Source organism: Lonchura striata, chromosome 1, assembly GCF_050655825.1.
Source record: "Lonchura striata isolate lonStrDom1 chromosome 1, ASM5065582v1, whole genome shotgun sequence".
NCBI lineage: Eukaryota > Metazoa > Chordata > Aves > Passeriformes > Estrildidae > Lonchura > Lonchura striata.
This window is the reverse complement of record NC_140703.1, coordinates 93,082,731-93,099,381: the sequence shown is the minus strand read 5'-3', so window position 1 is coordinate 93,099,381 and position 16,651 is coordinate 93,082,731. Positions and strand designations below refer to the sequence as shown.

The following is a 16,651-nucleotide window of genomic DNA, read 5'->3' as shown; positions in this document are numbered from 1 at the left end:
TGCTAGAATTCACACATAATTCTCTGAGGTGTGAAATCCCTGCTTCAATGTCCATACTGTGAAATTGCTCAATGCTCTTTGGCCTTCCTGTAAGAGGGTAATATCTTCATCTACTGAGCTGTAAACACACAATAAACCTGCAGCTCATTACAAGTGCATTACACAAAAGCAGAAATAGAAAATTTGGCTTGAATGTGTGTCCAGCTGAGATTATTTTAGATGGCAGGTGGTGGAAAGTGGCATATTTAGAACTTACTAAACAGTCCTGGATAATGTGACAAGAAACCAGTGTCTTCTTGCTGCAAAAAATCAGTTTTAATCCGTCATGACACTACTTTTGCTCCTCTTCTGTACCAGGCTTTCCAGGGGAGCAATGGATACAGATGTAAGAACTTGATGTGTTCTGAATGTCATCACAGATCTTCAGTTAGGTTTTTTCTTTTGTTTTCAATCATTGTTCAAGAACAATACATTTGAACTACATTCAAACTAGAACTACATTCACCTAGAACTTCTGCATGAAGCAAACTGTGAAGTAAAGCTACAGGTTTATGCACTTTATGCTACAGTTAAGGTGTGTGGGCATCTCAGTTCTTTGAAGCTGTTAAATGACAGTTCTAGAGATGAGACTCTAATTTAACCAGTTCAGAACAGCTTTCTGGCAAAGAAACCTTCAAACTTAAAACTAAAGTTCTCTTCTGGGGAGGAGGCATAAAGCAACCTGCCATTACCTCTACTGCTACTAATAGCTGTACTGCTGATAAAAACCCCAACCCAACAAACATCCGAGCACAAAAGTACGTTTCATTGTTAAAGAAGAACCTAACCAAAACTGTTTATCTACTGCCTTCAAAGCCCCATTACCATAGTAAATAATGGCTAAATTTCTTTTACTCAGAGTAACTGCAAGAAAAAGGTGGGTGATTTTCTAAAAATAGCTGGTGTAAAATTTAACACAATTAAAGAGGGGGGAGGGAAGTCCTTCAAGGACAAGTGTTAGCATCAGTCTTTGAACAAGTGTTTTTAAGGCAGTTAATGTTTAATAAATTCTTATTTTAAACTGTTTATGGAATGGAAAAACCCCTCAAATATCTTCCTTCTAAATTAAATCTGTACCTGTGATTTTTTTCCTTTAATTAAAAGACATAAAAGTGTCAGTAAGTTAAATTAGTTTTTCTTCAATATGAACAATTATGAAAGGTAGTATAAATGATGTTCTACTGTGACTGACCTATGCACAGAGATGTGCCATGAGCATGAAACACTTTGGGGGGGTAAATGTCACCCTCCAGGACATGGTTTTGTGCACACTGAGCAAACAATGATAGTGGAGTTGACCAAGTGATTTTTAACAGATCTGCTCCTGTCACTTGTTTTGCAGCTACCACCTTTTATGTTTCCATCTTCTGAGATAAGCCCTGAATCTAATGTTTTATACTGATGTGGCACTCATTGTATTAAAAATTTAAAGAATAATACTTAGCTCACAGACTGTCATAGCACTTGGACATTCAATTTAATGGTTTTTTGTATAGAAATAAGAACCTGCTGCTATCATCTTGTTCTAAACATAATGCTGTGTGTTCAGGCACTACAGCCATTTATCAGTGCAAGTTTCAAATTCACTTCATGCTTATTCTACACAACTGTATTTACAGTTCATTTGAAAAAAAGCACAGGATCAATATCCACAGTTCACTGGAAAAATGCACTAGAATTATTTTCTCAGACTTCCTGTTTTAACTAGTAAAAAGGGCAAAAAGAATTTTCTTCCCTGTATGACAGATAATGTGGATGGATTTATATATATAGAATTAGACAGTAACGATTAAATATAATATTTTATTGATAATAATTATTAAATATAAACTATTTAATATATGTATTTGAAAGGTTTGAGTTTCTTATTTAAAAAACAATCCTAACGGTTTCTCCCAACTGTATCCATCTTTTGCTCAGTGAAAATCATTTCTAACTCAGTCTTAGTTTTAATTTGGAATGACTAAAAGCTACAAGAGAATTTACCTGCATGAAGCTGTGACACTCTGTTACAAATGTTCCTTTGGTGATCTGCTTAAATTTATCACAAATGTCAGGAAAATTCGTGGCTTCCAAAATAAAAGCCTGGTTTTGCTTAATCAATGTTAAGGCCACACGGAAGATGATCTTTGACCCTTCATAGAATAAACAATCCCATATTCGGAGCACAGTCTGCAGTAAAGGAGAGAACTCAGATTAACCTTGCTTTCCAGTAAGCAAATATTACTAAAACAGTACAAATGAAATAATCAGGGGTGTAGTAAGAGAACTTTATGTTACCAGTTACCTCCACTGGAAGAATGTCAATGAACAGGCATATAAACCAGCGTGACACCACTAGGGTCCACATGACTCCGTGTCTTTCCATCAGCTCTGCCACAGCCGGAACTTTCATTTTCACAAGTTCTCCAAGGACTTCCTGATCAGTTTTCAGGCCCAGCATTGCAGGACTGTAATAATCTTGGAGAGAAAAAATCAAAACTCAGTAATCTGTGCACATGATCTTTTCATGAAATTGAAGAGAATGTCCTCTGCAGCTGAATGTATAAAGGCACGCAGAGCCTAGGAATCCCAAGGTGAAGTAAATTAACCTACAGCACAAAGATCTCTGCACTGTGGCTGTAGAGTGCTGCTCTTTCAGCCAAGCTGATCCCTGTACACAAACACTTCATTCATGCCTACTGAAGTATCTTCTTTCTCTCTGATGTTTTTTGGCAGTGCATTCTTCCTTCCCAAGGAAGGATTGTTTAGGTGGTTTTTGACTGCTAGCTTAAGCTCCAAAAGTGTTACTAATATTTAAACAGTTCAATATAACCACCACCTCCTTCCTGTGTGGGGGGGTGCACAACTCCCAGTCCACACAACATCCAGAGAAGTAACAACAAACCCAAACCACCACAATAACCTGTAGCCTTTAGACCAGGACCAGTCAAACTAGAAATGCAAATTCCCCAGAGCATCAACTGTGCAGGGGTGCTGGAGGCCAGATACTCTGCATCTTCCTAGGTGTGACGTAGCCAGTAAGATAGGAGTTTTTGTCTCCTTTCTCTGAGCCAAGAAAATCCCACTTTTCATAGAATAATTCTGAAAGGAAGTGAATGACAGATCCTTCAGGTAACATTTCTTCCTACTTAATTTACCTGCAAGACAGGGACTGAAATAAGACCTACATTCCTGCACTTGTAGTCACTGCAGTAACTGGTAAATTCACAATTAAGAACAACAGAGCACTCTCTGGCTGTCAGGCCACAGCCTGTTTGTCAGCGTACCAAGGTGCAGGCTGAATAACAAGCATCTCAGCTGTACAAACAAGTAGCTTTGGGTATATTTAAGGGAAGAAAAAGATGTTGTTTCAATTCCTAAGTAGTCAAATGTCCCAGTATGACGCAAGAACTACACAGATGTTTAAGAAATTCGTATTTTGGGTCTGTATGTTGCGAGAAACATTAAGCTGGACTTGGCCACTCCAGACCTGGGAAGCAACTTTTGATAGTTCACGTGCACTTTGCTCACAAGACCCATGTTATTAACTTTTGTTTATGGAAAGAAACCAGTGGTAACACAAGCACATTTCTATGCCTTTCTTTCCCTCACTGATTCTGGAAAGCTGCAATTCAGGTTTCTCTGTCTTAACTGGTTTCTGCCAATGTCCTCAGACACACAGCATAGGCCAGTGGTTCATATAAAGGTGAAGGAATCAGAGCAAAGTCTATTTGCCTGAAATAATTCTAATACAACCTCCCAGTGCCGAAGGTAAGTTTAAAAATACTTCCAAAGTATGCAGTACATCTATAGCCACTTAAATTTCTGTACTTTCACAAAAGCAGTTTAATATTCCACTTTTTCCTGTGCCAAAGGTTTTCCTGTACAGACTTCCCACCCCTTGAGCTCTTTGCTCTACATTTGCTCTGTCCAAACTCTAGAACATCCACAGGAGTTTTTAACAGTACTACAGAGCATCACATTCAGTCTTTAGGAACCTAGCTTTCTGTCTGTGATCCTTTGTTACCCCTGAAGACTGAGATATAAAACTCCTCTACAGACTTACGAGTCACTGCCACTCATACATATTCTTTAACGATCTGCCTTTCAATCGCTTGTAGGGAAAACTGCAACAGCTTAAACACAAGTAATCCCATGGAAAAGTGTACTGAAAACATACCATGACCTCAGAGCCAACACAAAACCTTCTCTTTCTGCATATGTTGCATTAGTGCTGTGCTAATTTTTGAACTGGAATGCAGTAACAGTAACAAGAATTAGCTGAGTACATATTTTTTAAAATGCTGCTTTAATGCAAGTGAATTCTAATTACATCTCAAACAACAAGTAAGAGAACAAGCCCTTTCCCATCCTTCCTCCTCTCATACATCCACAAACCATTTTTTTCCTCTTTATTTGTGCCCCTGAAACCTGTGAGTACTGAAAACTTCACGTTACCACTGGCAAATGTCCTCAGGAGGAAGGACAGCAGCCCACTCACTCTGCTGCAATCATCTGATACGCTGAAACCAACAGCAGCTGCTATTTTTAATCTGCACAGCAAAGTAAATGTCAAGATCTCAGGAACACAACTGGACACATACCCAGATCTTTGAGAGCTGAAAAGCAAAAAGTTAGCAGACAGGCAACGAGGATACATCACAAATTACTGAGGCAGCCAGAAAGCTTTGGTGTAAATTGAACTTTCATTCAAGTTTGTTAGATTGTACTGCTGGAGAGGAAGAAAAAAGGAACTATTCATCTATCTGGGGCAGCCCCCTGCTGTTCCTGGTGGAGCAGGAGCAGCTCCCATGTGCCCTGGTACACAGCACTGCAATGTTCAGCCCAGGGCCGCTGCAGAACCAGTGGGAGCAGCGATTAACAATTTATGCCAATGCCAGTAACTGAGTAGCAGGGGTTTTCAGGGTTATTAGGTGCCAGTTCACAACAGACGTTAGGTTAAAATAATCTGCACTCAAGATGTACTTACATGTAATTATAGTTCATGTAGGTATTAATTATAATTATTACACATAATATGCATTTACAATTTTCTATTTATTTTTCCTGTATATATACTTTTATACATAAATGTATATATATAAAAATTAGTTCCTCAAATTAGGAAAGCCACATTTCCAAATCCTTCAGAAACATTCCTGGAGGACCTCATATTTGTGCAAAACTTACCCACAGATCACTTACAAGGAACACCTTTCACAGTCCATGTCTGGTTTCACTAGGGAAAATGATTTTGTAACTTGGTTTGGTGCCAAGTGCTTGGTAACATTTAACCTACAAGACTCTTCTATTCCCTTCTTATTTACTAGGGATTCCCAGTCATTAAGCCTTCTGGAAATGTCCCCTCAGCAAAAATCCTGTAGCGCTCCCTTGCTGCAAATGCTTTTACTGTGTGCCCTACTTTGTTAATATTTTATAATTGGCTGCTCTGCCCAGAAGTCAAAATATCCCTGTTTATAACCAAGTCTACACAAGTCTACCTCTCCCCCACATCACAAAGCTGTTTTTCAGAAAATACAGCACAGGCAATTATTTTTACTCATTTATCAGTGAAACACATTAGCTTTATATTCCTTACATATCTTAAAATTTGTTCACATTTTTTAGAGTTGCATGATCCACATTTAGTTAGCAGCTTAATTAATTATTTTTTCCCCTCTCAATAATCTGGCAAAATACTGAGCAGTTGATGACCCAGAACAAACCTGAGTCAGTAACTGCTCCCAATCTGCCACTTACTAATTTAAAAAATAGGCTAATTATAGTGTTGATATCTGTTGATCTAGGTGTTTTATAGGAATGTCCTCTGATAAAATAGCATTCCCCTGAAAAAAACACATAGCCAGGTTGTTTCCTTTTTTTCTTCAAATGTTCAAATGGAAGTGATAATTTTTAGGTGATCACACACTACATTATTTTTCATCACATTTTCTGGAAGGCAACAACTGAAATATTGCATTATAAATTATTATTGTATTATTAATTTTTTACTAAATTCCAGAAGAATATCTAGATGAAAATCAAGTTTCTCAGTATATAATTTGGCATTTTCAAGTGCTTCTGTAAAGTGATCAAAGGCTTTCTGTACTTTCCTCTCAGCCTTCCCTTTGCTGCTTACCCCTGTGCTTTGCCCAATCTGTTGTTCCGAATACCAGCCTATGGATTTTGGATGCCTTGCCAAGTTTAGGAGTGCCTGAGAGTGTAACAGAGGGCAATGTGGGCATACATGGAATTCATCCTGCCTTCCTCATCAAAATCCTGACCCTGAACTGCAGTGTAGCCCTGTGGCTCTGTTGGGATCATCAGCTGCTTCTTCTTGGAGTCAAGCAGCAAACAGGAAAAGCCAGCTCCACCAGGTGCCAGGCCACTTTATTGCTACTCTACAACACAGGTGACAACATGAAGAGACTTTTTCCCTTGTTCAAAGGGCTTTTTGTAACAAACACTGCATTGCCTGTGGCATGCAGTCACTGAGCTGGAAACCTGTCCTGGAAAAGACACTCCTAACACTGCATTTCATTGTCTCCCTGTCACAATAGTTAGCACCTCTGGATCTTACCATAATGTCCAGGACTAAGACATAACTGGCTGCTTGTGCTCCAGAACAGTAATAAGATTTGTAGGAAATAAGGATAAAGCTTGTAGGGACTCTATGACCTTGTTCTCTATTATAAATAGATTAAGAGGTTCCAAAAATAAAAGTTTAAGAAGCAATACTCTTATAGTCTTAAATTATCTCTAGGAGTCAAGAGATACAGAAGTTAAAAAAAATCCTTCCAGTTTATTGTGTATATGTCAGGTTAAAGATACATATTCCTAGTGGAACTAAATTTGTAAGTGTTACAAAAATACCCAAAACAAGCCTTCAGCTCTGCTGCTTATCTGGCAGCATTTCTATTATTTCAAGAGCCTACACAGCCCAACCTGGAACAGAATGATTTGTCTTGGAGATGCAAATCAACTGGAAAGTTAAAAACTGGCTGGTTTAGCTCTTCTCACAGTCTACACATTGCAAAGTATTTTATTCACAAGAATATGTTTATAAATGTCCATGAGAACTGGGGTGGGTGGTTGTGTGTGAGATAATAATAATGTTCTCTCTTTCTCCCGTAGTAGCAGAAATAGTTGATTTTTATACCACCAAGCACCATTCAAGAACATCTCCTTGCTAGAGATACCATTTGCTACCAGACCTCACTGGAATCCAGGAGGGAAATAGGGGAAGCCTAAGGGCTGACACGAAAATTCAGAGGTTTCCATGAACAGAATTTCATGAAAAGCACTCAGTTCTACGTTTCCTATGTTTTGAGTCAGACCCAAAACATTCCAGCATGTGCATTTGTAGGGGAAAAATACAAACACTTAAAATATACCAGCTTTTGTGTCTTCTAAGTGTCTACATCATGAGCCTTACATTAAAAGCGGAGCAATCTACATTTGGGAAGAAATCAGAAAGCCACAACAGGAAAAGGAGGAAACCCAAGAGTACTGCCAATTCTTTTTGCAGTATCAGGCCAGAGTGACCCCTGCAGGTGTCCTGTCCAGAGTGATATCCTGCAGATATGTGGTTAAATGGCAAGCTAAAACCTCTTAACTACATTATTTTTAAAACAGAAGTTCCTAATTTTCCAGGGAACAGAAAAAAAAAAATCTAACAAACCAAGCATCAGGCTCAAGCTATATTTTATCTTTTCCTTCAAATTAAACTGACTGTATTTCTGTCCTGGGGTACTGAACTCACACCACAACCAGCATTAGCTGTATCATTCACAACTGAACATTGGTTTTAAAAAAATATAAGGAAATCAAATTTATTTTGAATGGTTGAACTGTCTTTAAAAAATGGGAATGCTAGCATTTTATAGATCCTTATTGGTTGGTATTGAGATTACACAGAACGTGTATCTAGATATAAATTGAATATAGGTAAGATATCTTATATCTTGTATAAGATATTTAATATATCTTGAGAAATGACTTACTATTAACACCTTTCCAGCAGCACAAAAAGGCAGTGTTTGTTTCTACATAATGCCATCTGCCTCTATTCATCTTTTGCTTCTAGTCCCAAACTTGGAAAATAGATCCCAGAGAACTGAAAGAGCCTTTGGTTTCCCATTTGCATTTCACAGGGCACAGTGGGATTCTGAACAGATGTAGTAGCTACCTGCCATTTGGAAACTAAAGAAGGATGCTTGTTAATTAGAAAGACAATGAAGAGGCAGGCAAAGATGTCATCCTTCCAGACATTACAGAAGACAGAGATGAAATACAAAGAAACAAAACCTTCATGTGTAACCCCCCAGAGAAACAAACTGAAGTTAGCAGCATGTTTGGAAAACACAAATGCAACTTTCAGACATTCTAGTTACAGAGAATTAAATTGGCTATTTTAATTATTTATGTACCAGCTCTATTATGTGTTGCTCAGTAGAGACAGTTGCATCATTTAAAACTAGTCCAGCTTAAAGTTACAGATACCAAACCACTCCCATATAGCTTAGATATAACTGAGCAAAATACTGTTGGCTGCTCTCCTCTCTTCCCTCTCGCCCCTCTTTGTATCTGCTGCCGTTGGAATGGCTTCGTTTGCTGATAGCAGCTTTTTCACAGTATCACTGAGCTGACAGGCACCAACAGACACAGCACACACAAAATATTCCCCACTTGGTTTCCAAATAGCCTGGCCTGACTCCAGTCACTGCACCCCATGAATTGTGTCTGTCTGAAGAGTTGCATGTTTGGAGAAGTCTGCAGCTTATGGGGCTGGCCCAGAAGCCAAGGCTTTTAACTCACAAAGCGCTTTGACAGGCTTTTATCACTGATGTCCTCAAACTGAGAGGAAATTCAAGAACAAGCATTGAAGACTACAACTGCTTATCATGCCTGTTGAGGAAACAAACTTGAAAAAAAAAGCTTACAACTCTATAATGAGTCTTAATGACTGATGACTTCAGCTGAATAAGGATTCCTGGATCTGTGTTTTTAACTCCTCCAAGGGATTAGGAAGAATAGGTATTTTGTCAGTTGACCACACTGACACCTGAGCACAAAGCACAGCAGTGATATCCTCTCATGCTTAAGAAGAACCCCAGTGTTCATCAGCTCCTCACAAGAAAGCTACAGTCCCACCATGGGGGCCACTAAGCACATTACTTGAGACTGAGACAGAAGCACCTTAAAACAGAGCTGGACCAACACATATGGTTCTAGTGCAACTAAGGTTACATATTCTAAGCATCTCTCAAACTAAACACTCACATCTTGTACACTGAGGTAGACAAAAGTTACTACTGTACATGATTTTCTTCATTTAATTTCTTTTACTCCCAAAGCACATCTCCTTACACCAAGAGATTGTTTCCACCTATGCTGCATGTGCATTGCATTTTGAAACAGTATCAAAGCTTGCTGTCAGTGCATCTTTCTACTATGATATATTGAAAAAAACCCCAACACTAATAGAGTTGAACTTTTGAAAAATATCAATTTTACAGTATCTCAAGTTGCAAATACAATAAATCCAGAGAAGACACATCTTAGCTCAAAAAAGCCAAATCAATCCTTGGATATATTCTGTACTGAAGAGAGAATATATCATCTCTGATTATGACATTAACAAAACTGAGGTTAGAAAACTGTACCCAGCTCTGATATTCACAATTCAGGCAGAAAATTGAAGAACCGGAGAAGACATGAAAGAAAAGGACATATTTAGAAAAACTGAGTTCTGTAAGGAACCTCTTTATTTGCATTTATGCAAGAAAAATTATTAGTAAATTTAACACCTTCACAGAGAAAATACACCAGGCATTGTAGGCTTTTCAATAGAATAGGAGAAAGTCTTAAAAAAAGCAATACCTGCAAATTAGGACAACTCAAATTTCAATTAAAAAATATAGCAAGTGTTTTTAATAAGACTGATTTACAGTGTGAATACACTACTAGCAATGGTGGCAGGGTTACTCTTTCAAACCAAGTCTGGGATCTCTCAGATATCCTGACCTGGCCGTGAACATTTCCAAGGACGGGGCACCACCCACAACTTCTCTTGGCAGCCTGTTCCACTGCCTTTCTATCCTCTGAGTAAAAAATTTCCTCCTGACATCTAATCGAAGTGTTCCCTTCCCCCTTGTCCTATTACTATCTGCTCCTGTAAGAAGTTGTTCTCCACCTTTTTTTAAAGTTCTCTTCAAGTACTGAAAGGCCACAATGGGAAGAATTACTACTATTTCCTCACCTGGCTTTTTTGCATGGAAAGTTAGATTTCCAGTTACATTTCCAGTTTTATGAATCTTGGTACTTAATACAGATAACTTCAAGCGTATTAATACATTTTCTGGGATTTCACAAGTTAAAATATAAAACTGTATACTCTATATGGATCTGCTTTGAGCACATATAACCCATCATACATTTGTCAGCTGATACGTTATGCTTCTTACTGTCAAAGTGACATATTTGGGAAGGCTCATTTATTAAAATTGTAACTGAACACACAGAGCCCTGGCTGACTATCAGAAAGTAACAAAAATCAAAAAAAGCTGCTATGACTTTGCTGCATTAACAGAGCAGGTATAACAGTGCAATCCCTTTAACATGGAGATGGGTCTGTCAAAAGTATCATTTCAATACCACATGCACATGAATGCTTCCACAACTCAAGCCATTAGATTAAAATCAAATAAATACTTAAAAAAACCCCGGAACTTCCCTCCAGCATGGCTACTCTAATAAAATATAAAGCATGAACTAAGTAAGCCTTTTGCTGCATACTAAGGCTTGGCTACTAATAGGTTCTTCCATGTCACAAAAAACCCAGAACCTCTTCTCCCAAACCCATACTTCTGTGTTTATGCCACTCTACCTACCTTCCTCCTTTGCATGCAGCCATGGAATTTTACCTTTGATCAGTCCTAGATGAATTAAGATTTAATTTTACAAGTTATTTTGCTGATGGCTTTTGAAAGGGATGAAACTTTGATTTACTGGGTAGATAAACAAGCAAATAGCACTGTCTGCACAGACAGCCAAAGGCTGCAGTCCCACATAGAGTAGTGCCATAGATGGCCTACTGAAAATTGCTTTATTTCAAAATAATCAAATTATATCAATGAAGGCTTGCTTGTTAAAATGAAGGAGGCATTCTTGACTCCACCTTGGTGTAATAGGTCCTGCTTCCAGTGTAAATACAGTAGTGTAATGACACATGTCAAGGAACACAATATTCTTCAGCGTTTTTAAACATTGGGGTGCTTTTGCTGCATGTTTCCTCACAAAAGTAAGGCTGACAGCATGGATATTCTTGTCACATACAGCAAACTTCTGTTTCATACAAAAGTGTAAGAGTTCTACCCAGCAACCTAAAACACACCTGCTAAATCAGATTGTTCTTTTACTGATGAGGTTTGAGACTGGGTGGGAGAGAGATATGATACAGAAAGTAAAATTATTTCAAATGTATAAATACCTGTGTAATTTAAAAGAAAATAACACTATCAGTTGCTCATTTCCTGTTTGCTCAAGTCTCACAAATACCCTAGCAGTTCAGATTTGTAAGTAATGAGGATTTCAGGCTCATCATGGTTTCTAAATACAGGCACATGACTCTGTCATTCCACCTTCAGCTTAACAGGACACGGCATGCTTAATTCCTAGGTATATTCAACTGACCTCTAAAGCTCAGACATTAATGTTTTCATTGTGGCTGGGGGTTAATAGTAGAACATGATGGAGTCCTGTATTTCAAAACTCTTAATTATTCAGCTGACCAGCAAAATGCTCCTGTCTCTGAGTACCAGATGTGATGCTGGAGGCCAGAGGGGCATATCACTATGGCTTCAAATGCAGTCACAGAGGAATTCAATGGATGAGTGAGAATCCTGCCAACTCACAGATCTGTAGCTGAGAGCTGCCAGAGGAAGAAGATAAAGAAGCAGCCCAGAACTGATCGATCTGCTGAAATTTTCTGGGTTGATGGTACTACAAAAAAACCCACAGTTGTCATAAAAAACTTTGCAAACATAGTGTCATGCTTGTCACACATAGCCTTGAAAGGAGCTTTCCACACCAAAAGCACATTCTTGAGGTGCTCAGGTCTTCTCTCTGAAAGGAAATGCTTTTCATCACAACAGTCCCATCTTAGGCTGCAAATTCAATTCAGATTAGGTCTAGCAGTGTTCTTCTATCTGCACAGCTAAATAAAAACACTTCCTGTGAAGAGGTGCACTTCCCTTGGAGATACAGATCTGAAAAGATGGAGCTGCCAAGCCAGTTCTGCTTTCAGAGGTTCCCTGGCAATACCCAGTTAGGGTATTTAAATAAATTCAGCCACAAGAACAAAATAAATACAAGCTCAACTGCAATTAAAAGCAAACAGTCTACACAGAGATACTTTACAGCTTAGGACAGCCTTCTGCATTTCCCAAGTGGTCCTTCCTGTCAGACCTGGAAGTCTGTATGATGGGACTCAAAAGACTGTTGTAACATGAATCACTCAAAAGAGGAGGATATTCAAGAGTTTGATATGTAGCTTTGATGCCATTCACATCAAATATTCATGTATCTTACCATGCCTATTCCCTTGTGCAACCTGTGTGTCTCTGACTGATACAATTGCAAGTCAGAGAGCTGAACAAACATGGGAGATTATCTTATCTCAGCATGCAGCCACTTGCCTTAACCAGCAGTCACTACACTACACACCAATAATGTAGTGTGTGATCACCTAAAAAGAGTGGCACCTTGCTTTGCACCTTGTGCACTTGCAGCTAATGTCAGATACTTCAGTGCAGTCTACTACTTTGGTGACCATTTAATCATTCAAAACTCTGCTCTTTTTATTTTTTATAAACAACCAGGCAGTACACATGGGCAAAAAAAATTTACAAGAACCTGCTAAAAAGTAATGAGACTGAAGAAAGATTGCTAGACTGATTCTTGAAGAATGCAACACCTCATTTAGAATTTTTATTAAGAATATTGGAAAAAAAGAAAAAGCTGGTATTTGTTGACAACACTAAACTAAGAGATACTATACACAAAGTACAATGAAGTAACAGTGGAAAGCCTGGTGTAATAGACATGATGACATTTAAAATAACACGAATGTGCAAATAAAGTTCAGCAAAAAGGTGTTATGAAGTCCTAAATGCTGTGGAAAAAACATCTGTTGACAATGAGAGAGAAGGAACAGCACATGCATTATGATGGAGATCACAAATCAAAACCAGAGTGCCACTAGGGAAAAAAGGCAAGGAAAATCCTACACCTTTCCTCTCTTAAGCAAAACATTTTCCACTGTGAAAATAGGCACTGCACAAGGCACTAGCTGATTCTCCACCAGAAAATAAAAGTGTGCCATTGTGATCAGGTTTACAAAAATAAAAATTAGAAAAATCAAGCAAACAGAATAATTATTAGGCTAAAACAGGAACAGAGAAAAGTTTCATACAAGAGAAGAGTTTGAGTGAAGGAGCATCGCCATACAAAAAAACCTCCAAAATTGATGCATCCTACAAATACATGAAAAGTAAGCACAAAAGAGAGGGAGACTTTTCTCACCCTCAAGAGTTGGCACTGACACTAGAATAAAAGGATATTAAATTGGCCATGAACAGGGTAGTGCAGAACTCATAAGACCTCTCTCAACCACAGAAGTATTCTACTACTAGTTTTCAGTAAGAGTAACTCCAGTATAATGGTCCAATAGATTTGCTAGAATATACATTGATATATACAATTGCTTCCAGACTGAGAACACCGAAGGTGAGAGAGGGGATTATTCTTCTGTATATAAGCATAAGCATCATGCTGAAGTGAGACCAAATTGTTGAGCTTTTCGTCTCATAATCTCACCATTTAATCAGAAATATGTAAAATATTACAAGTATACCCCCTTACTTACATACGGAGGTGCCACAGTTAAAAGGTCCTACCTAACCAATGCTTTCTAAATAAATCTCCCCACTCTTTCCTTAAAAGCACAAAAAAAAATCCCCAAAACTTCTCAAAGAGGATCAGAGTGATGAACAGAATAGAGCAGAAACATTAGAGCTATGCTGTGTATAAACTGCAGGTACATCACTCTGAGTTTGTATTGAATCTATACTGCTTCTTGTGAGCAATGCTGTCTTCTGCAGCCATCTGTCTGAATGGGAATTAAAAAAACTTGGTAACACCAAAACTTCAGTTAAACAAATAATTCTCTTCCCCCTTGCTGTGCTTAAATGATAATCCCTCCAAATCCCTGGCTGAGCAGCTGACAGACAACAGGCAGAAATGCACAGGCTTGCCCTCAGCAGAAGCAGGAACTTTCTGGCTTCACCCAGCTGTATCCAGCAGTGTTGGACAAATCAAAGTTCAGGCAAATGAAAGGCATGCACACAACTCTTCTTACCAATCAACCAAAGCCTAATTTACTGACTCTCTCTCCCAGCTGCATTATCTTCATTTGGATGTAACAAAACAATTCAGCCAGAAAACCTTTACTGATGGAGCCCTATTTTCTGTCACTTCCCCAGAATGCTCCCATCTGTCACACTGTACATTTTCCAATCAATGCCATTGATCTGTGGCTGGCTTAGTTGATCTGCTGACCAAGAAAACCACTGTCAGCATCACGGTTCTGGAGCAGGTGTTTAATGTAATTAAATGTGTGTGGGCAGGGGAGGAAGCACCCACAGAGACATGGCAGAGAGCAGAGAATGGATTTCTAAATTGTACTAAAGCACCACTGATTTAACCGGCAGTGACAGAACACACTGAAAAATGAGGACATGACCTGGAGGCATATTTGGTGCAATGACAGGGGGAAAACATGTATATTATAATGCAAACAAATCAAGAAAACCAAATCAGCAACCAAACTAAAGGAAAAATGTTGGCTAATCAAACTGTTGGGATCCAACAAAATTGATTCCTAGCATTCCCTCTGAAAACCTGGAAAACATTCAAGATCTAAGATCTTGAGAGGTGTTTCTCTGACTCCCTAACAAATAATTATAGGGCTTAAAACTGAAATGGGCAATACCTTGCACTGTTAACAGAAAGGCAGTATTTACTTGAGTGAGTTGCTTTATGAATATGGTCTGTCTGATTCTTTCTCTCACATATGCAGACACAGTATTTCACTGAAATTATGCCAATTATTTTATCTGTCATGCCTTGAATCTTATAAATATACAAATCAAACTACATGGAGAGTGGTGGGAATAGAAGGGATAAAAACATTCTTTAAAATCTGGGGTGGGGGGAAAGAGCATCAGCAATAAGTTTTCTGTCAATAAAGCCTTGTATTATTCAATGCAAATATTCATACTATATAGAAGATTCATATTGCCTAGTTGGACCCAGGCTAAAGTCAGTGACAACAATCTTGTTACAGAAAAGTAAAAATATACCTATAACTTCAGTAAATATACACCTACTTTATACACAGTAATTGCATTACATGTTATGAAATTTCTTTTCATCACCAATGCTACCTGCCTAAGATAAAGTCAACAGCTAGGAGGGAAAAATAAGAACAACTTTTGCCAAAAGTATCAGTAAAGTGTAGAAAGATATAAAAAAAACAAAGGTTTACCAACAAACATAGAATTCTGACTCTACCTCCTTTGCCTCAAAAAAAAGTGTGTAAGACTATTGAAAGGATTAACAGCAAGAATTTCCACACATCTCTTCACAATAAACCTGCCTTTTACCAAATGCCTTATCCCTGACACAGTCATGTCAAAGCACACAAATACCATGCAAGGCAGTGGCAGGTCCCAGGGCAGACAGCAGCCCTGTCTCTTACCTGCTGGCACAGCTTAGAGCTCTCAAGGCTGAACAAAAGCAACAGTCAGTTGATTTCTTTAGACTATTTTTACAGCTTGAAAGTAAACTTCAAGGCTGCATAATGTTAAATATTTGCAGACTGACTTAACAATTCATAGCATTCCCTGCCTGTCTCTACTCTTTCAGTCTGGAAATAAAGTCCAACCACTGTTTCCACACAAGAAAAATCCAAGTTCCTACATGGTGTAGTCAATGTAAAATAATTTCTTACAGTCATCCAAAAGCATAAAAAGAATCTTTCAGCTATTCTTTATTTCTCAAGGTCTTTCCTTTCTGTTCACTAGGGAACCATTTTTTTTTTCTTTGCTTAATCTTAAACATGAACAGACAGAAGGAAAAGTGAAAGTTTCAATCAACCTTGACCAGTACCTAGTTGACAGTGTAATACTGAATTCCACCTCTGACCATTTAAGATAAAAATCTGTGCAAAAGCAAAACTAGGCTAATAAGGAATCCTCCATTTCCTACTGGTCTTCCAATGAGACCTTCCACCTACATTAAAGGTGTATCTGTAGTCAGACCTGTGAAATTCTAATAGGAATTCACGATAAAACCATTCTCCCTCTAGAATTAAATTCCAAGAAAAAACATTCCCAAATGCATTTCACAAGAGTAAAAAATATAGCAGTGCCTGGTGTCTGCTTCTGGTTTTAAACCACCTCACATGTGCATTGAGGTTCAGCTTATACACTGGACAGAATTGATTGTGTAAACACCTCCTGCAACCCCAGAGATCCAGACAAGGGAACTCAGAAAGCTACTGGACAGG

The 16,651-nt window shown here is 38.3% G+C and overlaps 1 protein-coding gene across 4 annotated transcripts in view; it reads right to left on the bottom strand.

The window, feature by feature from the left end:
* GRTP1 (growth hormone regulated TBC protein 1) overlaps nucleotides 1-16,651 on the bottom strand; it is a 34,415-nt gene that overhangs the window by 539 nt on the left and 17,225 nt on the right. For all 4 annotated transcript variants that reach the window (XM_085558832.1, XM_085558845.1, XM_021545623.4 and 1 more), the window contains 2 exons: nucleotides 2,327-2,499; nucleotides 2,026-2,211 (listed from right to left, as the gene is read on the bottom strand). In XM_085558832.1, coding sequence (XP_085414958.1) covers nucleotides 2,026-2,211; nucleotides 2,327-2,499 — 359 coding nt within the window. The remainder of the gene's footprint in view (nucleotides 1-2,025; nucleotides 2,212-2,326; nucleotides 2,500-16,651) is intronic.